The sequence below is a fragment of the Arachis hypogaea genome, chromosome 3, assembly GCF_003086295.3.
Source record: "Arachis hypogaea cultivar Tifrunner chromosome 3, arahy.Tifrunner.gnm2.J5K5, whole genome shotgun sequence".
Lineage (NCBI taxonomy): Eukaryota > Viridiplantae > Streptophyta > Magnoliopsida > Fabales > Fabaceae > Arachis > Arachis hypogaea.
In genome coordinates this window covers 128,216,245-128,228,381 of record NC_092038.1, presented here as the reverse complement: position 1 = coordinate 128,228,381, position 12,137 = coordinate 128,216,245, and the positions used below count along the sequence as shown (strand labels likewise).

The window sequence follows — 12,137 nt, the reverse complement described above, 5'->3', positions numbered from 1 at the left end:
GTAATAAAAGAATTAAATAAAACGAAGGGTGTATAGTGTATAGTGTGTTAGCAACTAGCAAGATCTAAGATGGAGTTGAAGTGGGAAAGAATAATGATGTTGGTAGGGAAGAAGAGAAGATCCCTTGGGGGACTACAAAATCCTCTTGTTCCCTTTATCTCTGCTTTATTTGCTTTTTTCTTTCTTTTTTAATTTTTGGCCTTGCGAGCTGAGTTGCTCACCACATGGTTATGCATGGTTCCTCCCTTGATCACTACTTTCTGACAAATCTCACATTCCATTAACGGTTTACTGTCAACTAGTCTCAACCATTTCAAAAGCAAATTAAGATAGAATAAAAAAGGGGCAAGATCAAGAGAGAATAAAGAGCAACAATGCAAGAGGATATATATATATATATATATATATATATATATATATATATATAGCTAGAGGCTCTTAACTGCAAAGCGTGGTCTATTTATGTTCGAGTGTTGTGACATAAATATCTAGCATAGTGTAGTGGCTTTTTGTCCCTTTCAATTCTTTGCAACTTTTTTGTTTAGTCCCTAATGCAAATACATATATATGCAGGTCTCTCCTTTTATATATAAATCCCGGCAGAGAACAGAAAGCATCTTATATATGCTTGTGTAGTACTCTAACTCTAGCTACTCTCTGCCTTATCTGTAACTATAAATAGTTCATACAATGCCATCAATATGTCTCTTGCTTACTTTTCTTCAGGATAAGATTTGATATTACATGTCTTCACCAAACAAGGAGAAATTTGTGACATTAAACTTAAATTTGTTCCTGTCTTGAGTTACTATATGCTATACTAATTAATTAATTATTTAAGCAAATTGTAAGTGGGATTTTCTCTAATTAATAATGCTTTGGGCATTGAGCCCTTAGGGATTCTCTCTACATATGTTTGTAGTCATCTGATTCTCTCTCCCTCTACATATATTACTTATTCTCTATAAGAAGTGTAAACTCAAGTACCGTTGATTTTACGTAAAATTGATAATTGAGAGACATTAGATGAAAATTTAGTCAAATTATTTAACAGCTCTTAACTATCAACTTTATATAAAATTGACTGCAGTTGAGTTTTCACCCTATACCGACTATACACATACATAATTATAAAAGTACTCGTTATTAAATATAAATTTTATAATAAACGTTAGAGAGAGAGAGAGTAGGGGTTGAGGCACTCGAGATTCATCCTGATATTTGTGCTTTTACCTGTATGTCCTGTAGTTGGATTTCGAATGTCCTTTATTTTCCAATATTCCATTGCATTAAATTAATGATAGAAGGTTTATCTTAGACCAAACTCATGAGCACGTGAAACTAGGCACAATTGAGAGTAGAGACTAGAGAGAGATAATAAATTATTATTATTATTATTCGGTGATTAAATAATAGCAATGAATTATGTACATAGATACATGTGATGATGATGAATTTCTGTTATGGTGTATAAGCATAGGCATATTGAAATCCAGCAAGGTATAGGTAGCAAGCTAGTCCCCATATTTGTTTGAAGTAACGATTCAGATTCCAAAATGTTGGTTAATATCATGCCTCCATCAACGACTAACGAATGGACACAGGTCTTTCTCTCTCTCTCACTCACTCACTCACTCAATTATTTGACAAATACATGACCACCCCAATTTTGTTGTTTTCCTTTTGGAAGAGAATATCGCCCACTGTCTTGTTATTTTTACCCACCTTCTTTCTGCATTATTGTTTAATTAATTTCTCTCATGTAGACTCAAATCATAGATGATCAAAATCACAACACCAAAGCTGAAGCTCCACCACCATCATCGTCATCATCAGCTGCTAGGGTTATGGAAAAACAAGGTCAAGAACATGTTCAGCAGCAGCAGCAGCAACAAGCTCTCAAGTGCCCTCGCTGCGATTCATCCAACACCAAATTCTGCTACTACAACAACTACAGCTTATCGCAGCCTAGACACTTCTGCAAAGCCTGCAAGCGATACTGGACAAGAGGTGGAACCCTCCGCAACGTCCCCGTCGGCGGTGGCTGCAGAAAAAACACCAAGCGTCTCAAGCGCCAATCATCTTCTTCCATCGATGCCACTCCTTCTCCTTCTTCTTCTTCCACTCATCCTCCGGCTTCTAATATCAACCCTTTGTTTTATGGGGTACCTAGTAGTAATAATAATAACAACAACAATAACTCTTGTGATTTGTTGAACCTACCTTCTTTCCCTGGGTTCAGAGTGAGTTCTGGGTATGATAATGATGTTCAGCCTCACCTAAGTGGGTTAGGTTTTTCATCAGGGATCATGTCCAATATGGAAGCTACTGGATTTGGTTCAAATGAGAGTAACTCATTTCTTTCGGCCTACAATTCCATCTTCGGTTCGTGTTCTTCATCAGCTTCTACTACCTTGCTGAGTTCCACTCTACTGCAGCATAAATTCATGAATGGTGGTGGATTCCAAGGGCTAGCTACTCCTGAGGTTGAAGAGATGCAAATGAGAGAGAGGCGTGAGGGAGAAAGAGGAGGAGTCATGGGTTGTTCTTCTTTGAAAGAAGTGAAAGGTGAATTATTGGGAGAAGAAAGAGGGAGAGAGAGGTTGGAGTGGCAGAATCAGATGATGGAACATACCATGGGCTTTTCTGATCCCTCTTCTTCGCTTTATTGGAGCACATCATCATCACCCATGGCTGCTTCTTCTTGGAATGATCAACCCAATATTGGTCCTTCTGTCACTTCACTCATCTAGAGAAACGAAAAACATCCCATGAACCATCCTTTTCAAATCTCTTTCTCTTTGTTTAAGCTCTTTCTTTTTTTCTTTTTAATTTCTCTTTTGGGTTTTGCTTACTACATTGGAACCAAAAAAAAGAAGGGTATTAGATAGTACTAATAATTAGTAATTAAATGGGAACGGGTAATTAGAGATGAGAGGAGTTTGGGATCGGAGCGATCATGTCAGCTGCAAATATTACTCTTTGCCGATCATCATCATCATCTTCTTCTTCTTCTTCAGCTTTGTTAGTTTTAATTTGTCAAGGCTGAATGAAGATTCGCTTCTATTGCGCTGAGAGGAACCTCGGATCCTCTTCTCTCATCAACATAAGAGGAGATATATATCCCAATTTGGTGCAAGTCTACTGTGTTCTTCATATAGTTGAGTAAGTTGGTTATTTTCATTAATTACTGTTGTTATGTAATGTATGTGTATATATTGCAATGACATGTACTTTAATTAGTCTATGCTTTGCTAATGTATTGTGATTAGTTAGATAGGGTGGGGGTGGGGTTTAATTACTTGCTGCATATGTCCTTAATCAAAGGAACTAATTAATATTGGTTTCACTTTTGTTAACTTTTCCAAATTTGGGTTTATCTTGGGGGTCAGTTAAGTATAATGATTAATGGTATAGATGGAAGAGAAGGAGATTATTATTATCATTTATTTTGGATTCGGATTACTTTTGTGTGTATGTTGAGTTTATGGACTAGTTTGGTTGAATTTGATTGATATGTATGTTCAACATTGTGGTTCGAAATTTGGTTCATGCAAAGAAAGAACATTATATTGCATTATTGCTACTGAAATTTTTATGTATCCACTTTAGACAATTAAGATTGAAACTAACCCTACCAAACATATCCTGAAATGGTGTGGGCTAGGAAGTGTTGCGCAAAATAGGAATTGAATTGCAGTGCTCAAACTCACATATTGTCTTTTAGTGACAGTGGGAATTTCGTCAACATGTCATTTCAGGTGCCTAGAGTCAAGCAATAGCTATAGCTGACAGGGATAACTACTGCATTATTATTTTTATGCATTCACAGATAAATAGTGCTTTTCTAGATATAAAGTATTGCTTTTAAATTTACTTATTCAGTAATTTTATCACCATTATTGATTTATTGGTATATATGCATTTTTAGTTACACACTATATATATATTACCAAAAGAAAAAATATAGGTAACTAATTAGAGGTTAAGTAAATTTGATTAAACATTTTAAATTTTTAAAACACGCATTCCCATTATGTATATTGGTCTTCTCCTTCCTCCTCCTCACAATTTCACCTTGAATAGTTTCCTGTACATATTTTCATCATTTTATTAGTATATATGCATTGTTACACACGCTATATATAATATTACAAAAAAAATATAACTAATTAATTAGAGGTGAAGCAAATTTGAGTCAACTTTTAAAATTTTAAAATGATAAAATTTTACGTGCAGTCGACTTCACGTGAAATTGATAACTGAGAGTTGTTAAATAAAAATTTAGTCAAATTAATTAAATTATCTCTCAATTATCAACTTCAAGTAAATTGTACCTGAGTTTTCACTTTTTAAAAAACGTATTCCCAATATTTGCGTTATGTGTGTTCGTCTTCTCCTTCCTCTACTTCCTCAAAATTTCACCTTGAATAGTTTCCTCTTTCCTGTACATATTTTCACTTCCATCACCCTGACCATCATATAAGTTCTTATTTACATTTGAAACTTTTTTTTCCTACTACTTATTTTATCATTTGATTTACATAATTTGACGAGTTCCTAGTTGCAGTGATGAGTCCACTAATAACGCTTAAGCATGCATGAGATGTATATTCTTTGGTACCCGGTATCCCTAAATTAAGAGAGTTTTGAAGTGATTAATTTGAACTTATGATGATATATACTATAGTCTATATGAATAAATAAACTTTAAATAAGTTTTAGAAAATTCCCATTCTTTTTTATTTTGGTCATACAAATTTGTTTCATTAGGTTGTGTTCAATTTGTCATGTAACCATCCTTTCAAAAATTGCCTTTACCATATTAAGTATAGACATTAGTAAAAATATGTAATTCAGTCTATTTAGATATAGTATAATAGAGACCTTATCTCTAAACTAAGTTGGGATTTCTAATATATATATATATATATATATATATATATATATTAAGTATAAATAGTACGGCTATATATGAATGAATAGAATAGTGAGATATGGTATTTTTTATTTTAATAGGCTAAAGATTAATTTATTATAGATCTAAATTTTATTTAAAAATTTATTATTAATTAATAAATTACTATATATATATATATATATATATATATATATAACCGCTCAAATAGTGAAGATGTGAATATGTGCATGCAAAGAAGTGTTCTTCATAATTTGACTGTAAATCTAGTATAGCCTGTTATTAAAATTTATTTTTATCATTGATTAATTATTAATATTTAAAAATATAAACTAAAATATATTATTAAATTATTAAACTAAATAAATTAAATTAATAACTAAATTAAAAATAATAATAATAAATAATAAATTTTGATAATTTTTTAATATTTTTTAATTATGAATTCAACATACTAAATATGTTAACATGGAGTATATGTTCAATTGGAATTTAATAACAAGACATTCAAATAAATCAGATACAGGTTGTTTTTATTAGTTTGAAAAATAATAAAAAAAAACCGTGGACATGCATTAGCTAGGGGATGTTGAATTAATTAATTTAAATTTTCAAAGCTTGCTGCAGTAATAAAACTGAGCCGTTCTTTTCATTGAAAATAACTAGAGAGAAAAATAGAATTTGAGACGCGTGTCTGCCTCCCAGCAAAGAAGCAACCTTCGACCTTAAAATGCTTTACCATGCCTAGTTCTGGTCATTTCTGCAAACAGCATAAATAATGCAAACTCTGCTCTTGAAAAATCAAGATAGACAACAAAAAAAAGAGATTATTATTATTATTATTATTATTATTATTATTATTATTATTATTATTATTATTATACACAAAAAATTATTTACGATAGATTATTCATATAAAATATATGTTAAAAATAAACTAAAATATATAAATATACATGAATATATATAATAACTTAATTATTTGTTATAATTATATAACTATTTTTGTTGTTATTATTATGCAAATACTTTGATAAAGTAGACTACAAATATTTTTAAATAAAATATTATAATCAAATAATAAAAAACATGAGTAAACCATATGAATTAACCATTTTTTTAAACAAAATAAAATAAAATAGTAACTGAAATAAACACATATTCTTAATAACCAATATTAATTTCAAAGGGGTTTGTCGTCTTAACCGTGAACTTGTCCTTAACAATTTTAAAAAAAATTGATTAGTTTGGTTAGTTTAGTAATTCTGAATTTAATTATTTTTAATTTAACTAAAAAATCAAATTTAATTGGTAATGAAAGTTTGTAATATGCCATGTTTCATCGTTTAAATATATTACAACAACAACAAAGCCTTGTTCTACTAGATGGGGTTGACTACAATACATGAATCAAATAATATCATTGTGCTATGTCATGTATCATGTTTACAGAGAGACCGTTACCGTTTACATGTAGATTTCGTTTAACTATTTTATGGATGGTCTTTTTATTAGGTCTTCCTATGCCTTTCACCCATTGTCCATCTTCCATCTCATCCACCCTTCTAACTGGGTGTTCTGTCGGTCTTCTTCTCACATGTCTAAATCACCTGAGACGCGATTCAACCATCTTTTCCATAATGGGTGCTACTCCAACTCTCTCCCTTATATCTTCGTTCCTTATTTTATCCAATCGCGTATGGCCACTCATCCATCTCAACATCTTCATCTCTGCCACACTCACCTTATGTTCGTGTTCCCCTTTGACCGCCCACCACTCTGTACCATAAAACATAGCCGGTCTTATAGCAGTGCGATAGAATTTACCTTTAAGTTTTAAAGATACTTTTTTGTCGCATATAAAATCAGATGCACTCCACAATTTTAACCAACCTGCTTGGATCCTATGATTTACATCTTGTTCAATCTCTCCATTATCCTGTATGATGCACCCAAGATACTTAAAACTTTTAACATTTGGTAGGATGTTTTCTCTTATTTTCACCTCTATCATTTAAATATACTACTTTATCTAAAACAGATATGCTGCACATCCAAATTTTTTGGTAACTAAGTTTAACTAAGTTGGTATAAGTATAACAAAAATCAGTTTTATTAGTAGAGTATGAATACACACTCCAACAACTATGTAAAACGGTTTTGCATTTTTCCTCCTTCTTCTTTCTTCTTTTTCGAGTTCCTTCTTCTTATTTGCATGTTTTTTTCTCATAGTTGTTCTTTTATTGTTATTGCGGGTTTTTTTTCTTTTTCTCCTATTCCTAGTAATTTTGTATCATTATACGTTTCTTTTTTTCTTTCTTTGATTTTTTCTTGTTTTTATTCTTTTTAAAAAAATAAATGAAAAAGTTAAACAAGAAAAAAATAACAAAAAAAAAAAAGAAGAAAATGATGATAATGATGAAGCAGAAGAAGGAAGAGGAGAAGTTTTGAGTTATCATTAAGTAATTTTGGTGCATTCAGGATTTAAATAAGGTAAGCTTTTGGTTTGTTCTTGTTTTGAATTGAGTTTGTTTATGTCTCGTCATTATTAGGTAATTTCGGTGCAATTTGGATTTGAATTTCAGTGAATTCTGAATTTAAATAAGGTGCACTTTTGGCTTGAATTTGTTTTAAATTGAATTTATTTGTGTGTCGTCATTATTAAGTAATTGCAGTGCATTCTGGATTTAAATAAAGTATACTTGTAGTTTGTACTTGTTTTAAATTGAGTTTGTTTGTGTGTCGTTATCGTTAAAGAATTTTGATGTATTCTAAATTTGAACTGTTATACGTATAAAAAGAAAACAATGATAATAACAATAACAATAATAAAAGAAAAAAATGAAAAAAAATGAGAAGAAGAAAAAGCAGCAACTTCTTCTTCAAGTATGTGAAAAGCCATCCCAACCTTTGGGATAAACAGACAAAAAAACATTGAAAACTTATAAGTACGACACATAACATTGAAAATAATACCAAATTATGTTTCAAAATGTATTGAAACTACCATTAAACGTATCATAAATAGATTAATCGAAAAAACAATTCAAAACTCTAGCATTCCATTCAAATTCAAACATTCAACTATGAACACTGATTTTTACAAAAAAAAAAGAAATTATTCAACTCGTAGACAAAACAATTATACCAGCATCAACTACTAATGAACTACATTAACGAGGTTTGAATAAAATTTCATCCACTTAATTCGTTTTAAAATAATAATTCAATTTGCCCTGATTCAATTGACAGTGTGAATTTATATCATTCATTGTCTTCGAAAACAAAATATATGTTTAAACCTGATTTTAAAACTTGATTTAAAAAAAATTGATCCAAATCTTCAAATCAGATAAAAAAAGCATTGATCGTGAATCAAGAAAATATAGAAAGAATAACACAAAAAATGTTGAGAAATTTTGAAAAGAAAAAACAAAATTCGCATAAAAAAACCAGTTATATATAATAGTGGGTTAAATAAAAAAATTGTTAAAAGTAATAATATGTGAAGCTGAATTAAATCATAATAATTTAGTTAGACTTAATTGATTAAATGTATTGGATGTAAAGTTTTATTTTATCTAAAAATATTTGTCCCATACTTAATTTAAAAATCTTTTCATCATTATTGTTATTTTGTATGAGGGGAAAGGGTTAGGGGAGGGAATTGGAGTAATCCGACGGTGCCATCTGGTTAACATCATGAAATTTGATTGGTCAAAGGGGTTTGCCACCACGCATGAAATAGCCAAACACAATTTGAGTTCCAATTCTAACACGTATTCTTTTGAGCCTTTTTTTTCCCTCTTGACTGGTTGTAGAAGATAAAATCAAGAGGAAAAAGAATTCTTAATGATGTCAGAAGAGAGATGTCTTTTAGTGTAGTTAATTAGACATTAGACGATAATATCAAAAGAGAAATATTATATGAGTTGATTAATATTCTTATGTTTATTTTATACTTGAATTAATACTATTTAATTTCGAATTTTTTTTCTATTAAAAATATTATCTCTTAAGTATCTAAAAAAATTATTGAAATTTAAAAGTTTGAAATTCAAGATTTACATTAATTGGTTTTTGTCAATTTTTTTTTTCACTCCTAACATGAATAAGAATATATTACTACTCTTAAATTTTGTGCAAGGAAAAAAAATTAGAATAGAAAAAAATTAATCATCTAAAGAAATAAGAGAAAAAATAATTTTATTGATAAAATTAAAAAAAGATACAAATTATAAATTTTATACTTGTATGACTTTATTACTACTATTTTATTTATAATAAATTTTATTTCTAATAAAAATTTTTAATTAGACCTAATTAAATTTTTTCGCTCATTTTTACTCATCAGATCTTAATTAAGAAAATGAAAAGAATATCTAGCATGTATTCTCATGTTCAGAAAGTTAACCCCCCTCTCTCTCTCTCTCTCTCTCTCTCTCTCTCTCTCTCTCTCTCTCTCTCTCTCTCTCTCTCTCTCTCTCTCTCTCTCTCTCTCTCTCTCTCTCTGGGGTTTTCTCATTTATAATTGCATAAAATATTAGGCCAACAATACAATTCAATGAAGTCCAATGTCATGTTTTAAGTTGGGCCAGTCTTCTGACCTTTCCTAATGTTTAATCGTCCAACCAAAAACCATAGAGTATGCTTACCAAAATAAAAAAAAATTATAGAATATTACCTGAAAAAAGTATAGAATAAATTATTTTTTTATCCATAAAAATTTAAAATATTAATAAATTTATTTATAAATAAATAAAATTAACTTTATATTTATAAAAAAATTATTATTTTTATTATAAAATTCGAAATATTAACAAATATATACATAAATAAAATTCATATTTCAATATTTTTATCACATAAAAACTATTTTTATGAATATAAAATTAATTTTATTGATTCATAATTAAATTTATTAATATTTTAAAATTTTATAGCTAAAAATGATAGTTTATTTAAAAAACCTTCGGATAACAGAACTTCTTTCGAGAGTCGTGGTTTTTATGTTTTTGGCAGCTGCAGTTTTTTCCTCTTCAATTTTCATCTCCTCTATATCTTTACTTATATAATAGTTACATAGTCTCCAACAAATATGTTTATTTGGTAACTTAGTATAGATTTATGAAAAATGGTAGATGGTTATTATCAGAATTTATTGTTTTTTTATTATTTAGTTAGTTATTAATGTATAAAAATATATTATTAGATTATTAAATTAAAAGAATTATACTAAAATAATTGAATTAATAATTAAATAATAATTAAAAATAATAAATTTTAATGATCTTCTAATATTTTTAATATTTATTTAGTGTATATTATTGTGCTATATAACGCATATTTCCTCTTATTTAATATATTCTTATTTTTAATTAAAGTGACTCATAATAAAAATAATTTTATATAAAAATAATAGTTAAAATTACTAAATAATTTAATGTATTTAACATAATATGTGCTAACACTTTAATTATTATCTTTATATAAAAATATTATCACGTGAATAATTACTATGATTAAATTATTTAAAATACTATATTTTTTAACTGTATACCACTTTTGTTTTATATTATTATTATTATTATTTCTTGAACGTGTTTTTTTGGTCCCATGATCCTTGCGTGTTAATGCTTCAATCTCGTTTCATTCTGATATTGGTGGGTACTCTGTTCTTTTATTTCCTCTGTTTCTCATGCATGTGGTTCCACTGATCTACTCCATATATCTCAATCACTGGTTGGATTTGGTGGTATGAGATCTATGTTTGACTAGACCAAAGTATTCTATCTTTTCCTTTTTGAACCAACCTTTGTTTTTAATTAATACCCTCAATTACTAAAACTTTACAATTATTTTAAACTACACAGAAAATTGAATTTATTATTAAAATTTATCTATCATGTACTTAAAGATATATGTTAAATTTTTAATGCATTTATTTGTATTTATTAAATAAAACTTTTAAAAATTTTTACTAACAATCAATTTATTATATGTCCTAAGACCGTGTTTGTTTTATGTACAGTAACACATGTTCATTATTTATTGGTTACTAAGACAAATTTTTAAAGACACGCTCACACACAAATAAACATAATAGACATATATTTAGTGTCTCTACAAAAAATTGAGACACAAGAATGAGTATAGACATTAATTTTTGTGAATTAGTCAATGTCTTTGTAATCAAACAAATTTAATATTAAAGTGTTCTTTTGTGTTTATGTCGTTATATATATTTGTGTCTATATCGAGTAAATCTCTAAAATGGTCTTTTAGATTGAATCTGTGCACCAATGTTGCCCTTCAGTTTTTAAATGTTCTAAATACATCCCGCAATTTAAATTTCGTGCAAAATTCTGGTCCTTCCACTCAATTCCGACATGACTCAATAGTCGGAGCACTGAGCTGGCGGTTCCACCACCTCCATGTAGGCTTCATCACCTTCCACCATCACCATCATTCCTCCTCTTCTCCCAACGGAGCCATTACCATTCTCTCTTCTTCCAATCCTCCTTTCCCTTTCTCCCTTCCTCAAGCATTGTAGCCTTTTCTATTGGCCTAAGGCTGAACCACCGCCGCAAGCCACCATAGCCTCCACTATCTGCGACCACTGCGTCCAACCTCCTCCCTCTATCCTCTCCTTTCCCGCCAGATCCAGAGACGTCGAGCTTTGTTCTTGAAGAACCACCTCCGTCGGACCCGAGCTTATTGTCGCTACCAATCTGCCATCTTCATCACCCTCTTCCACGCACCGAACCCTAGCCTTATCGCAGCTTCCAGCATCTCCATCGCCACCACCATCACCTCCGGCCTTTACCCAGCGCTGCCACATCTTCCTCCCCCATTTCCTCTTCTCAACTAAAGAGTCGGGTACCTTCATCTTTGTTCCTCATCACCGAACTACTGCTACCGCAATAGTCGCTGTAACCACTACTCTGCCAGTGTCCTCCCCTCGTCTACTTCTCCTTGTCATTTCCATCACCCACGATGACTAACCCCCTTCTCCTTTCTCATGTTTCAGTTTGTCTTCTTTCCTTGTCTGACCACCCCAACTTTCCCTATTAGTTTAGGTTTATTTAGAATTTAGTTTTAATTTTCACTAGTCTTAGGCTTAGTTTAGTTTAATTATCTGTTGTAATTGATTTTAGGTGGTTATGATAGGTTAATTTAGTTTGTTGGATTCTGATTGTTGCTGAAAGTGTATGGAAAT

The 12,137-nt window shown here is 30.0% G+C and overlaps 1 protein-coding gene across 1 annotated transcript; it reads left to right on the top strand.

Annotated features, from left to right (window-relative positions):
* Window positions 1–422: 422 nt before the first annotated feature.
* On the top strand, window positions 423–3,543 carry LOC112791485 (dof zinc finger protein DOF1.4). The gene is made up of 2 exons (XM_072233503.1): window positions 423–1,604; window positions 1,767–3,543. Exons 1-2 carry the CDS (start codon window positions 1,557–1,559, stop codon window positions 2,751–2,753), a joined length of 1,035 nt encoding a protein of 344 aa, XP_072089604.1. The 5' UTR covers window positions 423–1,556; the 3' UTR covers window positions 2,754–3,543.
* Window positions 3,544–12,137: the final 8,594 nt, after the last annotated feature.

What these genes read in the sequence shown, in the direction of transcription:
- LOC112791485 (XM_072233503.1), top strand. Translation starts at nt 1,557, where the DNA reads ATGTTGGTTAATATCATGCCTCCATCAACGACTAACGAATGGACACAG. An exon ending in CGACTAACGAATGGACACAG is followed by an intron (nt 1,605 to 1,766) that starts GTCTTTCTCTCT and finishes TCTCTCATGTAG; the next exon opens with ACTCAAATCATAGATGATCA.